Source organism: Aulonocara sp. 'chitande type north' Nkhata Bay, linkage group LG6 (assembly GCF_057382095.1).
Source record: "Aulonocara sp. 'chitande type north' Nkhata Bay isolate Kocher_YH1m ecotype deep benthic linkage group LG6, A_spYH_male_GT1.1, whole genome shotgun sequence".
Taxonomy (NCBI): domain Eukaryota; kingdom Metazoa; phylum Chordata; class Actinopteri; order Cichliformes; family Cichlidae; genus Aulonocara; species Aulonocara sp. 'chitande type north' Nkhata Bay.
The window spans coordinates 45,205,580-45,220,480 of NC_141349.1; the positions used below are offsets into that span (position 1 = coordinate 45,205,580).

The window sequence follows — 14,901 nt, forward strand, 5'->3', positions numbered from 1 at the left end:
GGGAGATCAAAGTTGGGAGCACGGTCCCCGAAGGGGGCCGTGCTCCAATGCACAGACCATACCTGCTCCCTTCTCAGGCGTCCAGGACCCCACCAGTGGGGTTTCAAACTCGTGTCCAATCAGATTGGCAAATGGTTAGGCTTAGGGCAGGGGGTCAATTATTCTGGGGGTCACTGAGGTTAGGGTTAGGGCCAATTTCAAGGCCAGGATGCTCCCTTGTGAGACCTGAAAAAGGCGAGGTCCCCAGAGCAGTGACAAAATGTCCATAAGTACACACATGAAAGTAATGAAATGTTAACTATATACACGTTGTTGTATTAATACCTCCTATAACCCTTTTCGTTGAGGCCATTTGGATAAACTGTATTTAGTTTAGCTATCCAAATCCTCTCAGCTCTCCATCTCTGTTGTGTTGTCCACCCTGAGTTGATTTGAATGGCTGTAGCTGTGACAGAATCCCAGCCATGCAATAGAAAGTGTTTGACAAGGTGAGTGTGAGTGTTCTTTTTCCGTGTGATGTTGTACCTGTGTTGAGTGAATCTGGTGAGCAGTGTGTTACCAGTTTCTCCCACATACTGGATCCCACATCTCTTGCATGTAATCAAATATATACAGTTTTTGGACCTCGGGGTCCCTTTGCACAAAGACAGAAAAACCTGGCCATTGGAGTGGCTGCGGACCAATCTGTGATGTTGGAAAAATTGTCCTTGATGTCTCTGTCTAGGCACAGAGAGAGGTGTGATTTGGGCTCTAATGAGGAGATCACCCAGATTTTTATGCCTCCTGAAGGCAGCAATCACTCTGTGAGTATGGAGTGTCTGGCCATCCCGAGACAGGTTCTGGAAATTGTTCTTAAGAGCCCTGACTAATTTGCAGGTGCAGGGGGCATATGTGATGACCACTGGAAGTAAGGGGGAGACATCAATTGGTTTTGTCAGCAAAAATGATTTGAAGCATCCCCTTAGGAAAGACCAATTGTACCCCCTAGTGGAGAGAGCAGAGAATAACGTCTTGACAGCAGTTCCAAAATCAGATTTCTGTGTGCAGATTCTGTGGAATCTTAACAGCTGAGATTTGACAATTCCTGCGAATGTGTGTTTGGGATGAAAGCTTGTTTTAAATAGTAGGGCATGAGTGTCTGTAGGTTTAAAGAATACCTTTATGTCCAATTTGTGATCATTCATGAAATTTGTGCCCTTAAAGGTGGTTGTGTCAAGAAAATCAATAGAGGTCTTACTGATGGTTGATTTAAGCTTAATAGAAGCATTGTGGTCATTTAAAGTCCTAAGAAACATCTCAAAATCCTGCTCAGAATGTTGCCAGACACCCCATATGTCATCCAGAAAGCGATAATAATGCAGTGGTTTCTTAATGCATTTATCTAGTGCAGCAGTTTCCCACTCTGCCATGAAGATGTTTGCATATGCTGGGGCAAACTTTTTCCCCATAGCTGTCCCCTTGATTTGTAAATAGAAGTCACCATTGAATTCAAAATCGTTCCTTGTGAGGTTTATTTCTAAAAGTTGTAGTAATTCTTTTTCTGGCCTTTTCTTATCCGGGTATCTTTGAAAGACTCTCTTAATGGAGTCAATGCCTTCACCAATGTCAATGTTTGTGTAAAGGCTGTCAATGTCTATGGAAAACAGAAAAGCATCAATGGGGACTTCTATTTGCTTCACTTTATCCACAAAATCATATGTATCTTTGATATAGCTTGCATGTTTTGTGGATAAAGGAGTCAGGAAATAGTCCAGGTATTCAGCTGTATAATACGTCTCACTATCACAGTCTGAAACGATTGGTCGTCCTGGGGGCACCTGAAAGGGGACACTCCATTTCGCCGGATCCTTGTGGATCTTAGGCAGCATGTAAAAAAGTCTTCCTCTTGGCTCAGCGGAGCCCAGTAAATAGTTCTTTTGTTTTAGGTTTATAAATTTCTTTTGGTTCAAATTATTAATAATCTTTTCCACTAGTGGTACTGTTTCGTGGTAAATGGGTTTTTTTAGTTTCAAATAGTATGTTTTGTCGTTCAATTGTCTGTAACCTTCCTCCAAATACTGTTCTCTATCCAAAATTACGACTGCGCTTCCTTTGTCTGCTGGTTTAATGATAATTTGTTTGTTTCCTTTCAATTCTGTTAGGGCCTTTATCTCTTCTACTGTCAAATTGGACTTAAGTCGTCCTACATTAAAGTGGTTTTGGAAATATTCATTATCTGTTTTGATCAAATTAAGAATTTGGGATGGAAGCTGAGCGTTGGGTGGTGACCAGTATGATTTTGGAGTGAAGGGCTGAGATCGAGACTCATTTTTATCTCCATAAAAGGCAGCCAATTTGATCCTCCTATGGTACTGCTGAATGTCATATTTACACTGTAATTTTAGATTTTTGTTATAGCCTTTTGTGGGGATAAAAGTCAGGCCTCTATTCAGTAGGGTCCGCTGAGCAATGGAAGGACGGAATTTTTTGGACAAGTTCATAACACCATTTACAACATGTAAATCACTTGACCCCTCCCGTCTCAGGCTTGTGGGGATTCCCCATTTACATACTTCTCCCAGTGCTGAAGCATTGCCTCTGCAGTTTCAAGCGACCAGTGAACATCATCATCTTCTGTGGAGAAGCTGTCTGGGGCGAGGGCTGGGATGTGCTCTTTTAAACCTGTAATAAAGGTGTTCATGTGCAGCAAAGTGTCCTGTTCGATCTGAGGGAGAGCAGAGGAAAAGTTAACCTCAGGTACATAAATGTCTGCCTCAGGGAATTTCTCCCGGGCTGTCTTTAGGACTCTCTTTAGTTCTAGAACAGGCACATTTTTGTCTCTCTGGGACCTGTTGTTAATGCCAAAAGACAGGATCAGATGTGTCACCGTAGTGTCAATAGTGGCCTTCTGTAGGATGAACTCTGCATGCCACCATTTGGCACCCGGGAAACTGTCAATCTGAAGGCTGTCGGTTGCAAAGGGAGGCAATTTGCTAACATTGGAATCGCCGACGATGAGCCAGGGGTCCCCGACGTGTAGATGCCAGTCTGTCAGTTTCCTGTATGTGTTGGGATGTCTGGTCGGGGTCCTCACCTGCTGTCCCGGTAAGGTTGGTGAAGAAGGAAGAGATGGTGGAGGAGATGGTGATCCTTCTGCTGGCTGAATCTGGAGCCGAGTTTGCACACAGGAGCTGAGTCTGTCTAAACCGCTGCGAGGTGGGCCCTGGTGAGAAGCTGTTTGTGGTTTAAACCCTTTCACAGGGCCAATGCGTCTTGCCTTAACAGGGGTGGATTCCCCCTGTGTGAGGTCCAGCACCTCAGCGTGTGACACCTGATCAGGTTGTGGCGTTTGGGTAGAGGGGGAAAGTGGTCGTTCCTGGCATGTTGTCTCTTGAAGCGAGGCCAAGAGCCTGCCCACTCTCTGGTCTTTCGGAGTCTCCAGATTTGGCTCCGTTAGTTGTAAAGGCTCCAGAGGAGGGGAAGGTGTCGGTTCCCTCTCTGGCTGCTGCTCCGTCTCACCGAAGGGCGACCAGTCCCCCGCGACGTGGTCCGTCATCGTTGCCGTTGTTGTTTTGGAAGTTCTGCATGGTGCGGGCGGGGCGTGCACCTGTGCAGAGACAGTCACCATCCGACCAGCGCCGGTCTGTATCGGGGCGGTTTGTGTGACAATAGCATTAGGCTGCGTTACCTCGCTAAGGAGTTCAATGGTGTCCTGCTGCAGTCTCATCACACAACCACTTGGCCCCCGTGTAGTTGTCGTGGTGGTGTCCTCCTCCTCTGTAGCAGTGGTAGGTCCCAGGTCACTCCACTTGGCTACGATCTCAGCTCTGGCCTGTTCTAGAGAGTCTGGTAGGAGGCGGCGGCCCAGGTTCCTCCTAGCCCAGGAGGCGGCTATTTGGAATGGGCCCTCCCAATCCTGTTTGGAAAACTCAGAGAGACATTTAATCTCCTCCTCCACACTCTGAGTGTAATGTTGCCGGAGAATCATCATGGTCGTGCTGGCCCAATTTTTTGCGTTCTCCTCAATCCTGGTCTGTGTTTTTTTCGTGGGGACTGCTGGCTTAATGACAGTCTTTAAATTGTGTGTTATTTTATTTAGCGAAGGAGGATAATTGTCATTAGTCACATTCTTTAAGTGATGTACAGCCTTAATCAGTCTGTGAATGACGCGGACTTTCGCAGAAAAGTCTGGATCCTCCGACGGTATTTTGTGAACAGGAGGACCAGCTCGTTCAATTCGAGTGTTTCTCACATACCGGTTGTCCTGAGCTGGTCTCCGTTCAAAGCGTCGGTCCCGTCCGGTCCGATTCCCTGGTCCGGTTGCAAAGCGACCTGCCGTCTGCTGTCGTCCCCTCTGACGTCGCTGTGGCGCGTGGAAGAAATCTGGATCATCACCGCGGTGCTCCTCTCTCACGGCCGCTGCATGAATCCTCCGAGTCTCTCGAGACGGGTAACTGGTGTGTCGGGGCGGTCTGCGTGCGTTCTCCACGGCTGCCCAGCCGCGCTCTCCTCCCCGACCCCTCTGTTCGGCTGCATAACGGTCCGTCGCGGGCCGTTCTCTCTCCCATCTCCGTTGTGGTGCGTGGAAGAAGTGTCGCTCACCGCTGCGATGTTCTCCCCTTACGACCGCCGCGTAGGTTCTCCGGGCCTCACGAGATGGATAACTGCTGTGTCGGGGCGGTCTGCGTGTGTCCTCCACGGCTGTCCAGCCGCGCTCTCCTCTCCGGCTCCACCGTTCGGCTGTATAGCGGTCTGTCGCGGGCCGTGCTTCCTCCCATCTCCGCTGTGGTGCGTGGAGGAAGTGTCGCTCACCGCTGCGGTGTTCTCCTCTCACGGCGGCCGCGTAGGTCATCCGACCTGTACGAGATGGATAACTGCTGCGGCGGGGGGACCTGCGTACGTACCCCTCAGCTGCCCAGCCACGATCTCTTCTCCGGTCTCTGCGCCGCCGAACAACGGTCCACTGGTCATCCGTTGCGAATGTGGGCATGGTTGTATCGCCGCTGATGGCTTTAGGGGTTAGGGTTAGGGGTTAGGGGTTAGGGTTAGGGTTTGTGAAAGAAAACGCAATGATCCCTCCCCACTTCGTCCGACGACTGGGTGGTTGGATGGAGGGCCACTGGAAAGGCACGGGCCACCGCACGTCATGCTCAGTCCCCATTTCCCTTCCCCGTCTCAGTCCTCCTCCTTCTGTCCTTGAGAAGTGACCAGCTTGCCCCCAGGAGGCCCTGAGACAGCACTTTTGGCCACTCCCCATGTATATGATGCCCTTCATTTACACACTTAACCTTATTGTTTAAATACTTTTCTTAGTCTGAATCCATGTTCTTTTCAATCCTTTATTATTTATTGTTACGTGTTCTTTTTATTTATTTTATTGTATTATCTTTTTATTGTCTCCTTAATTTGACATTATTGTGTATTTTAATTTTTTAAGGTAATATTTAAGGACACATCATCAGTAGTGGACCTTGGAATCATTGGGTGTTTCGGCCATTTATCACTAGACACCCTCTTCCAAGGAAGGCCCCGCCCAGGTTGATCAAGCCTTGGGGTGTGTCATCAACTAAATAAAATAACAGTAATTAATTAATGCCTTTCTGGGCTTTAATTTTTAAAGTTTCCAAGGGGTCAATGTTGTATCATTAATTGTTGTTCACATTCAATGACATACTGTCTTGTTGAGTCGCATTTCAAAGAGTTAATGAGGCCCTATTTGGGCTCATGGAAGTCTAACGTATATACGTGACTTTGAAAATTTGACTCATTAGTTCACAATTCAACCAAATAAAATAACAGTAATTAATTAATGCCAATCTGGGCTTTAATTTTTAAAGTTTCCAAGGGGCCAATTAGGCCCTGTCAAGTTCAGTCCAAATCCAACGAGGTGCCGTGATTTTGTAAAATCCTAACGTTAGTCGTTTTATCTTCATTTCAATAAAACCATCCAAAATCAAGTATTCCTGTTGTACCGTTAATTGTTGTTCACATTTAATGATATACTGTCTTGTTGAGCCGCATTTTAAAGAGCTAACGAGGCCCTATTTGGGCTCATGGAAATCTAACGTATGTACGTGACTTTGAAAATTTTACTCATTAGCTCACAATTATTCGCTTTTAGCTTCTACAAATTTAAAGTATTAATATCATCACATAGATGCTTCTCCTTCATTCGTTTCCTATATTTGTTATCATGTATTCCCACTTACTTGTACCTTGTTCTTCAAATGAGGCTTCCCCACTGCCTGACCTGTCTGCCATCTGCTCCCTGAGCTCCATGTGCTCTGCCTGGTCTGACTTCCTGGTTCCCATCATGCACTTGGTCAGTATCCAGGGCAACCACTTTTGTATCCTTGAACTGCCATTTTGAAATCCGCCATCTTCTCTCCACGGTAACCATTTTGTTTATAATCGCCATCTTGGATCATTAGCTTTAGCCATAGTGTAATGTTAGCTTCCATATTAGCATCAACGAAATTCAATATAAAGTTGACTAGTCACATGTACATATTGTCCTATATCATGTGTCACTGTCATATAATTGTTAGCATTAGCTTAGCATTAGCATTAGCCCTCCACCATTTTGTAACCAAGGGCGACTGTATTTGTTTACAACGAACCGCCATATTGGATCTGGATGAGTTCCTCCACCATCTTGGGTCTTCCATCTTCTTGTCACCAGGGGCAACCAGTCCATGTCCAGCTGGACCACCATTTTGGATCCTGATGAGCACAGGCAGCCATTTTGTTCCCACTGATTTTAAAAAAAAGAGGTGAGAAAGAGAGAGAGAGAGAGAGTGAAAAAGAGAGAGAGAGAGAGAGAAAGAAAAGAGAAGGAAGAGCCTATTTAATCCTATATTAATTTATTGTATTTTATTTTATTTTATGTCCTATATTATTCTATTTTATTTCTATATTATTTACTATTATCCATTATTAATATTATTATTATTATTTACTATTAGTATTATTAGTACTATTATTATTATTATTATAATTTACTATTAGTATTATTAGCACTACTATTATTATTATTTACTATTATTAGTATTATTATGTACTATTAGTATTATTTACTATTAGTATTATCTACTATTATTTAATATTAGTATTATTAGTACTATTATATCACTATTATTATTATTATTAGTCCTTCTCTTGAGAGGTGAGGAAGCGGGAGAGAGGGAGGGAGAGAGAGAGAGAGAGAGAGAGAGAGAGAGAGAGAGAGGAGAAGGAAGAGCCAGGAGGGGTCCACCGGTCTGGCAGGGTCCCCTCCCCGCCGGATCGGGCTGTCACTCAGGGTTAGGGTTAGGGTTAGGGAAAATGAAGCTCCCCCCTGCACGAGGAGGGCGGGAGCAGTGCACGGGCCATACTTTACTGTCCCTTCCCAAGACCCACTACGTCTGCCACTCCGTCTTCCGTGTCCGTTACTCTCCGGTTCCGAATCAGGTAAGTACCTTCCTTATTTAGGCTTCCAGGTAAGTACCGTATTTTTATTATTGTTGTTTTTAATCCAATTGCATTAATATGCTTTTCTTACAGGTTTTTAAATTTTTTTACTATGCTTTTAGTTTTCAATCAACTGGTTTTTAATTGTGTTTTTAATAAAATTTATATTTTTCCAATGAATTTCAGTCTCCGTGTTGTTTTTCATGAATTCCAAATTTTAGGTTTCAAATTAGTTTTTTAGGCCATAAGTAAACATGAAAATGAATAAAATTTAAATAAACCTCCCCCAAAAAATAACAAACTAAAATAACAAACTAAAATAACAAACAAAACATTTTTATTAGTGATGCATGGCTTGCGCTAGCTTTCGGCTGGATTGTGCCTTCTTCAGGCTATGCTCATGCATCGGTGGCCAAATTCAAATAAAGGAGACTCCTCTCTGCCCCTCCTTTTATAGGCTTTTTTGACTCCTCCCTACGGTGCTTTGTGTTTTTCCTTTTTGGGTTTTCTTTTTAGTTTTTTTACTCTACTTTCTTTGGCTTAACCCTATCCTTTTCCTTTCCTTTCTCCTTTCCTACCCTTGCTTTGCCTTCTGTTTCCTTTTGCTCCTAATTCCTGCTTCCTTTCCTTTGGTTTACATACCCTCCTTTCCTAATTTCCTACCTGGCCGTCATTTGTGTTTATTTCTTTGTGTCTTGGCCTTAATTTTACTTTGTGTTCTGTCCATTGAGGTTAAGGTTAGGGCTGCACCATGGATGGGGCTAGGATTAGGGCCAGGATTGTGGCTGGTTAGGGTTAGGATAGGATCCTGGGGTGGGGATAGTTTAATTAGGGCCGAATTGGCATAGGGGTTAAATTTTGGGTCCAGATTTGGGGTCAGAGGTAATTGAGGGTGGGGGGCAACCAAACAGGGCCCGTAAGTGGCTTTGGCAGTAGGCCTTGGTCAATCTGGTGAACCAGCGGGTACACAGCAGGCACTGGCTGGTAAGGGTTAGGGAAAATGAAGCTCCCCCCTGCACGGGTTAGGGTTAGGGTTAGGGGTTAGGGTTAGGGTTAGGGGTTAGGATGAGTGTTTGGGCCCCTCCTCCAATTGGAGGCGGGCGGTGCACGGGCCATCCCTCGGTAAGGGGCCTGGACCTTGGATTGTCCACGGCGTCCGCCATGGCGCACCAGGGTCCAGTCAGAAGTCCATCCAACCATGGTGAGTTGGATGGAGGCGAGTGTTTTTTTTAATTGGTTTTCCTACCAAAGTGTAAAATAAATTTTTAAAGTAAATTTTTAAAGCTTTAACTTAAAATGTAATTTTTAACCTAAATTTTTTAAAGAAATAAAATAAAAAAATGAATTGGTTTTGAAAAAAACCTTTTAGTTATTAAAGAAAAAAGAAATCAAATTGTAATAGGCCAAAGAAATGAATTTGTGTGCCTATGTGGCAACGTTTCGACCTGTGAAGGTCTTCTTCAGGCCAGGCACACACAAAAATAAATGGGAAACAGGCTTGCTCTCAGAGGTCTGCTCTGTCCGATGGTTTGGAATGAAATGAGCAGCGAGTGCCATCCCCTTCTATTTATACCCTCCCACTTTTTTTCAGTTTGAATTTAGTTTTAGAAAGCCAGATTAGTGTTTTTACCTTTTCGCTTTTAATTTTTCGAATAGAATTTTTACAAATGTAGTTTTTAATCACTCCTCACTGGCAAAAACATATTTTTAGAAAGATTTTAATTTTTTAACCATGTAAATAATTTATAATCGTAGAAACAATTTTTTAACCACCTTTAACCACGTCTACTGTATTTTTTTATTATTGTGTATGTAGTATTTTTTTGTAAGTCATGAATTGAGTGTTTTTAATTAATTGTAAGTAATTTTTATCCAGTAATTAGGGTTAGGGCCAAATCAAAAAATATTTAATTATGAATTATGAACCCAACTAATTAGGGTTAAGGCCAGAACATCAAGTGGTTAGGGTTTGTCACGTGGGTTGGGGCTAAAGTAAGGAATAGGGTTGGGGCCAGATTAAGGTCAATTAGGTTAGGGTTAGGGCCAGATTAATGGAGTGGTTAGGGTTAGGGCCAGAATATGGGTTGGGGCTCATTTTTTAAGGGTTTTGGTTAATTAGGTTAGGGGAGATCAAAGTTGGGGGCACGGTCCCCGAAGGGGGCCGTGCTCCAATGCACAGACCATACCTGCTCCCATCTCAGGCGCCCAGGACCCCCCCAGTGGAATTCCAAATGGAATGTAATAGATGCAGTTAGAGAGGTGGGGGGAGGAGGGGTGTGGAGGTTAGGCTTAGGGTCCACTCAAGGGGTGGGGGATGACCAACTCACGTGTCCAATCAGAGTGGCAAGTGGTTAGGTTTAGGGCAGGAGGTCAAATTATTATAGAGGTCACTGAGGTTAGGGTCAGGGTCAGTTTCAGGGCCAGGATGTTCCCCTGTGAGACATGAAAGAAGCCGAGGTCCCAAGTACAGTGACAAAATATCCATAAAGTCACACATAACAAAAATGAAATATTAACTATATACATGGTGTTGGATTAATACCTCCTAAAACCCTTTTCATTGAGGCCATGTGGATAAACTGTATTCAGTTTAGCAATCCACATCCTCTCAGCTCTCCATCTCTGTTGTGTTGCCCACCTCGGATTGATCTGAATGACTGTCGCTGTGACAGAATCCCAGCCATGCAATAAAAAATGTTTGACCAGGTGGGTGTGAATGTTCTTTTTTCGTGTGATATTGTACCTGTGTTGAGTGAATCTGGTGAGCAGTGTGTTACTTGTTTCTCCCACATACTGGATCCCACATCTCCTACACGTAATCAAATATACACAATTTTTTGACCTCGGTGTCCCTTTGCACAAAGACAGAAAAACCTGGCCATTGGAGTGGCTGCGGACCAATCTGTGATGTTGGAAAAATTGTCCTTGATGTCTCTGTCTAGGCACAGAGAGAGGTGTGATTTGGGCTCTAATGAGGAGATCACCCAGATTTTTATGCCTCCTGAAGGCAGCAATCACTCTGTGAGTATGGAGTGTCTGGACATCCCGAGACAGGTTCTGAAAATTGTTCTTAATAGCCCTGACCAATTTGCAGGTGCAAGGGGCATAAGTGATGACCACTGGAAGTAAAGGGGAAACATCAATTGGCTTTGTCAGCAGAAATGATTTGAAGCACCTCCTTAGGAAAGACCACTGGTACCCTCTAGTGGAGAGAGCAGAGAATAGGATTTTGACAGCAGTTCCAAAATCAGATTTTTGTGTGCAGATTCTGTGGAATCTAAGCAGTTGGGATTTGACAATTCCTGCAAATGTGTGCTTGGGATGAAAGCTTGTTTTAAATAATAGGGCGTGAGTGTCTGTGGGTTTAAAGAATACCTTTATGTCCAATTTGTGGTCATTTATGAAGTTTGTGCCCTTAAAGGTGGTCGTGTCAAGGAAATCAATAGAGGTCTTACTGATGGTTGATTTAAGCTTAATAGAAGCATTGTGGTCATTTAAAATTTTAAGAAACATCTCAAAGTCCTGCTCAGAATGTTGCCAGACACCCCATATGTCGTCCAGAAAGCGATAATAATGCAGTGGTTTCTTTATGCATTTATTTAGTGCAGCAGTTTCCCACTCTGCCATGAAGATGTTTGCATATGCTGGGGCAAACTTTTTCCCCATAGCTGTCCCCTTGATTTGTAAATAGAAGTCACCATTGAATTCAAAATCGTTCCTTGTGAGGTTTATTTCTAAAAGTTGTAATAATTCTTTTTCTGGCCTTTTCTTATCCGGGTATCTTTGAAAGACTCTCTTAATGGAGTCAATGCCTTCACCAATGTCAATGTTTGTGTAAAGGCTGTCAATGTCTATGGAAAACAGAAAAGCATCAATGGGGACTTCTATTTGCTTCACTTTATCCACAAAATCATATGTATCTTTGATATAGCTTGCATGTTTTGTGGATAAAGGAGTCAGGAAATAATCCAGGTATTCAGCTGTATAATACGTCTCACTATCACAGTCTGAAACGATTGGTCGTCCTGGGGGCACCTGAAAGGGGACACTCCATTTCGCCGGGTCCTTGTGGATCTTAGGCAGCATGTAAAAAAGCCTTCCTCTTGGCTCAGCGGAGCCCAGTAAATAGGTCTTTTGTTTTAGGTTTATAAATTTCTTTTGGTTCAAATTATTAATAATCTTTTCCACTAGTGGTACTGTTTCGTGGTAAATGGGTTTTTTTAGTTTCAAATAGTATGTTTTGTCGTTCAATTGTCTGTAACCTTCCTCCAAATACTGTTCTCTATCCAAAATTACGACTGCGCTTCCTTTGTCTGCTGGCTTAATGATAATTTGTTTGTTTCCTTTCAATTCTGTCAGGGCCTTTATCTCTTCTACTGTCAAATTGGACTTAAGTCGTCCTATATTAAAGTGGTTTTGAAAATATTCATTATCTGTTTTGATCAAATTAAGAATTTGGGATGGAAGCTGAGCATTGGGTGGTGACCAGTATGATTTTGGAGTGAAGGGCTGAGATCGAGACTCATTTTTATCTCCATAAAAGGCAGCCAATTTGATCCTCCTATGGTACTGCTGAATGTCATATTTACACTGTAATTTTAGATTTTTGTTATAGCCTTTTGTGGGGATAAAGGTCAGGCCTCTATTCAGTAGGGTCCGCTGAGCAATGGAAGGACGGAATTTTTTGGACAAGTTCATAACACCATTTACAACATGTAAATCACTTGACCCCTCCCGTCTCAGGCTTGTGGGGATTCCCCATTTACATACTTCTCCCAGTGCTGAAGCATTGCCTCTGCAGTTTCAAGCGACCAGTGAACATCATCATCTTCTGTGGAGAAGCTGTCTGGGGCGAGGGCTGGAATGTGCTCTTTTAAACCTGTAATAAAGGTGTTCATATGCAGCAAAGTGTCCTGTTCGATCTGAGGGAGAGCAGAGGAAAAGTTAACCTCAGGCACATAAATGTCAGCCTCAGGGAATTTCTCCCGGGCTGTCTTTAGGACTCTCTTTAGTTCTAGAACAGGCACATTTTTGTCTCTCTGGGACCTGTTGTTAATGCCAAAAGACAGGATCAGATGTGTCACCGTAGTGTCAATAGTGGCCTTCTGTAGGATGAACTCTGCATGCCACCATTTGGCACCCGGAAAACTGTCAATCTGAAGGCTGTCGGTTGCAAAGGGAGGCAATTTGCTAACATTGGAATCGCCGACGATTAGCCAGGGGTCCCCGACGTGTAGATGCCAGTCTGTCAGCTTCCTGTATGTGTTGGGATGTCTGGTCGGGGTCCTCACCTGCTGTCCCGGTAAGGCTGGTGAAGAAGGAAGAGATGGTGGAGGAGATGGTGATCCTTCTGCTGGCTGAATCTGGAGCCGAGTTTGCACACAGGAGCTGAGTCTGTCTAAACCGCTGCGAGGTGGGGCCTGGTGAGAAGCTGTTTGTGGTTTAAACCCTTTCACAGGGCCAATGCGTCTTGCCTTAACAGGGGTGGATTCCCCCTGTGTGAGGTCCAGCACCTCAGTGTGTGACACCTGATCAGGTTGTGGTGTTTGGGTGGAGGGGGAAAGTGGTCGTTCCTGGCATGTTGTCTCTTGAAGCGAGGCCAAGAGCCTGCCCACTCTCTGGTCTTTCGGAGTCTCCAGATTTGGCTCCGTTAGTTGTAAAGGCTCCAGAGGAGGGGAAGGTGTTGGTTCCCTCTCTGGCTGCTGCTCCGTCTCACCGAAGGGCGACCAGTCCCCCGCGACGTGGTCCGTCATCGTTGCCGTTGTTGTTTTGGAAGTTCTGCATGGTGCGGGCGGGGCGTGCACCTGTGCAGAAACAGTCACCATCCGACCAGCGCCGGTCTGTATCGGGGCGGTTTGTGTGATAATAGCATCAGGCTGCGTTACCTCGCTAAGGAGTTCAATGGTGTCCTGCTGCAGTCTCATCACACAACCTCTTGTCCCCCGTGTAGTTGTCGTGGTGGTGTCCTCCTCCTCTGTAGCAGTGGTAGGTCCCAGGTCACTCCACTTGGCTACGATCTCAGCTCTGGCCTGTTCCAGAGAGTCTGGTAGGAGGCGGCGGCCCAGGTTCCTCCTAGCCCAGGAGGCGGCTATTTGAAACGGGCCCTCCCAATCCTGTTTGGAAAACTCAGAGAGACATTTGATCTCCTCCTCCACACTCTGAGTGTAATGTTGCCGGAGAATCATCATGGTCGTGCTGGCCCAATTTTTTGCGTTCTCCTCAATCCTGGTCTGTGTTTTTTTCGTGGGGACTGCTGGCTTAATGACAGTCTTTAGATTGTGTGTTATTTTATTTAGCGAAGGAGGATAATTGTCATTAGTCACATTCTTTAAGTGATGTACAGCTTTTATCAGTCTGTGAATGACGCGGACTTTCGCAGAAAAGTCTGGATCCTCCGACGGTATTTTGTGAACAGGAGGACCAGCTCGTTCAATTCGAGTGTTTCTCACATACCGGTTGTCCTGAGCTGGTCTCCGTTCAAAGCGTCGGTCCCATCCGGTCCGATTCCCTGGTCCGGTTGCAAAGCGACGTGTCGTCTGCTGTCGTTCCCTCTGACGTCGCTGTGGCGCGTGGAAGAAATCTGGATCATCACTGCGGCGCTCCTCTCTCACGGCCGCTGCATGAATCCTCCGAGTCTCTCGAGATGGGTAACTGGTGTGTCGGGGCGGTCTGCGTGCGTTCTCCACGGCTGTCCAGCCGCGCTCTCCTCCCCGACCCCTCTGTTCGGCTGCATAACGGTCCGTCGCGGGCCGTTCTCTCTCCCATCTCCGTTGTGGTGCGTGGAAGAAGTGTCGCTCACCGCTGCGATGTTCTCCCCTTACGACCGCCGCGTAGGTTCTCCGAGCCTCCCGAGATGGGTAACTGGTGTGTCGGGGCGGTCTGCGTGTGTCCTCCACGGCTGTCCAGCCGCGCTCTCCTCTCCGGCTCCACCGTTCGGCTGCATAGCGGTCTGTCGCGGGCCGTGCTTCCTCCCATCTCCGCTGTGGTGCGTGGAGGAAGTGTCGCTCACCGCTGCGGCGTTCTCCTCTCACGGCGGCCGCGTAGGTCCTCCGACCTGTACGAGATGGATAACTGCTGCGGCGGGGGGACCTGTGTACGTACCCCTCAGCTGCCCAGCCGCGATCTCTTCTCCGGTCTCTGCGCCGCCGAACAACGGTCCACTGGTCATCCGTTGTGAATGTGGGCATGGTTGTATCGCCGCTGATGGCTTTAGCTACAACCTCTCTTCTCCACCGGTCGTGTAGGTAATGCTAGGCGATGCTGCGCCCACGGATGACTCGTGCTACCGACTTTATGATAAATGAGCGTTTATTTATTGCTCAAATTCAATAAAGCAAACTGTAGAAAATATATACAAAAAATATATACAAAAATCATATAATACAATACAAGCCAAGGTCGCGACGTTTCGGTTTGTGATAAACCTTCTTCAGGCTGGCTTGCTCAGAAACAGAGAACAGTGTAAAAACACAT

At 45.5% G+C, this 14,901-nt stretch overlaps 1 protein-coding gene across 1 annotated transcript; it reads right to left on the minus strand.

The window, feature by feature from the left end:
• Window positions 1-9,277: 9,277 nt before the first annotated feature.
• Window positions 9,278-14,616, minus strand: LOC147328723 (uncharacterized). The gene has a single exon (XM_086297328.1). The coding sequence runs from the start codon at window positions 14,613-14,615 to the stop codon at window positions 12,168-12,170; it is 2,448 nt and encodes an 815-aa protein (XP_086153454.1). The 5' UTR covers window position 14,616; the 3' UTR covers window positions 9,278-12,167.
• Window positions 14,617-14,901: the final 285 nt, after the last annotated feature.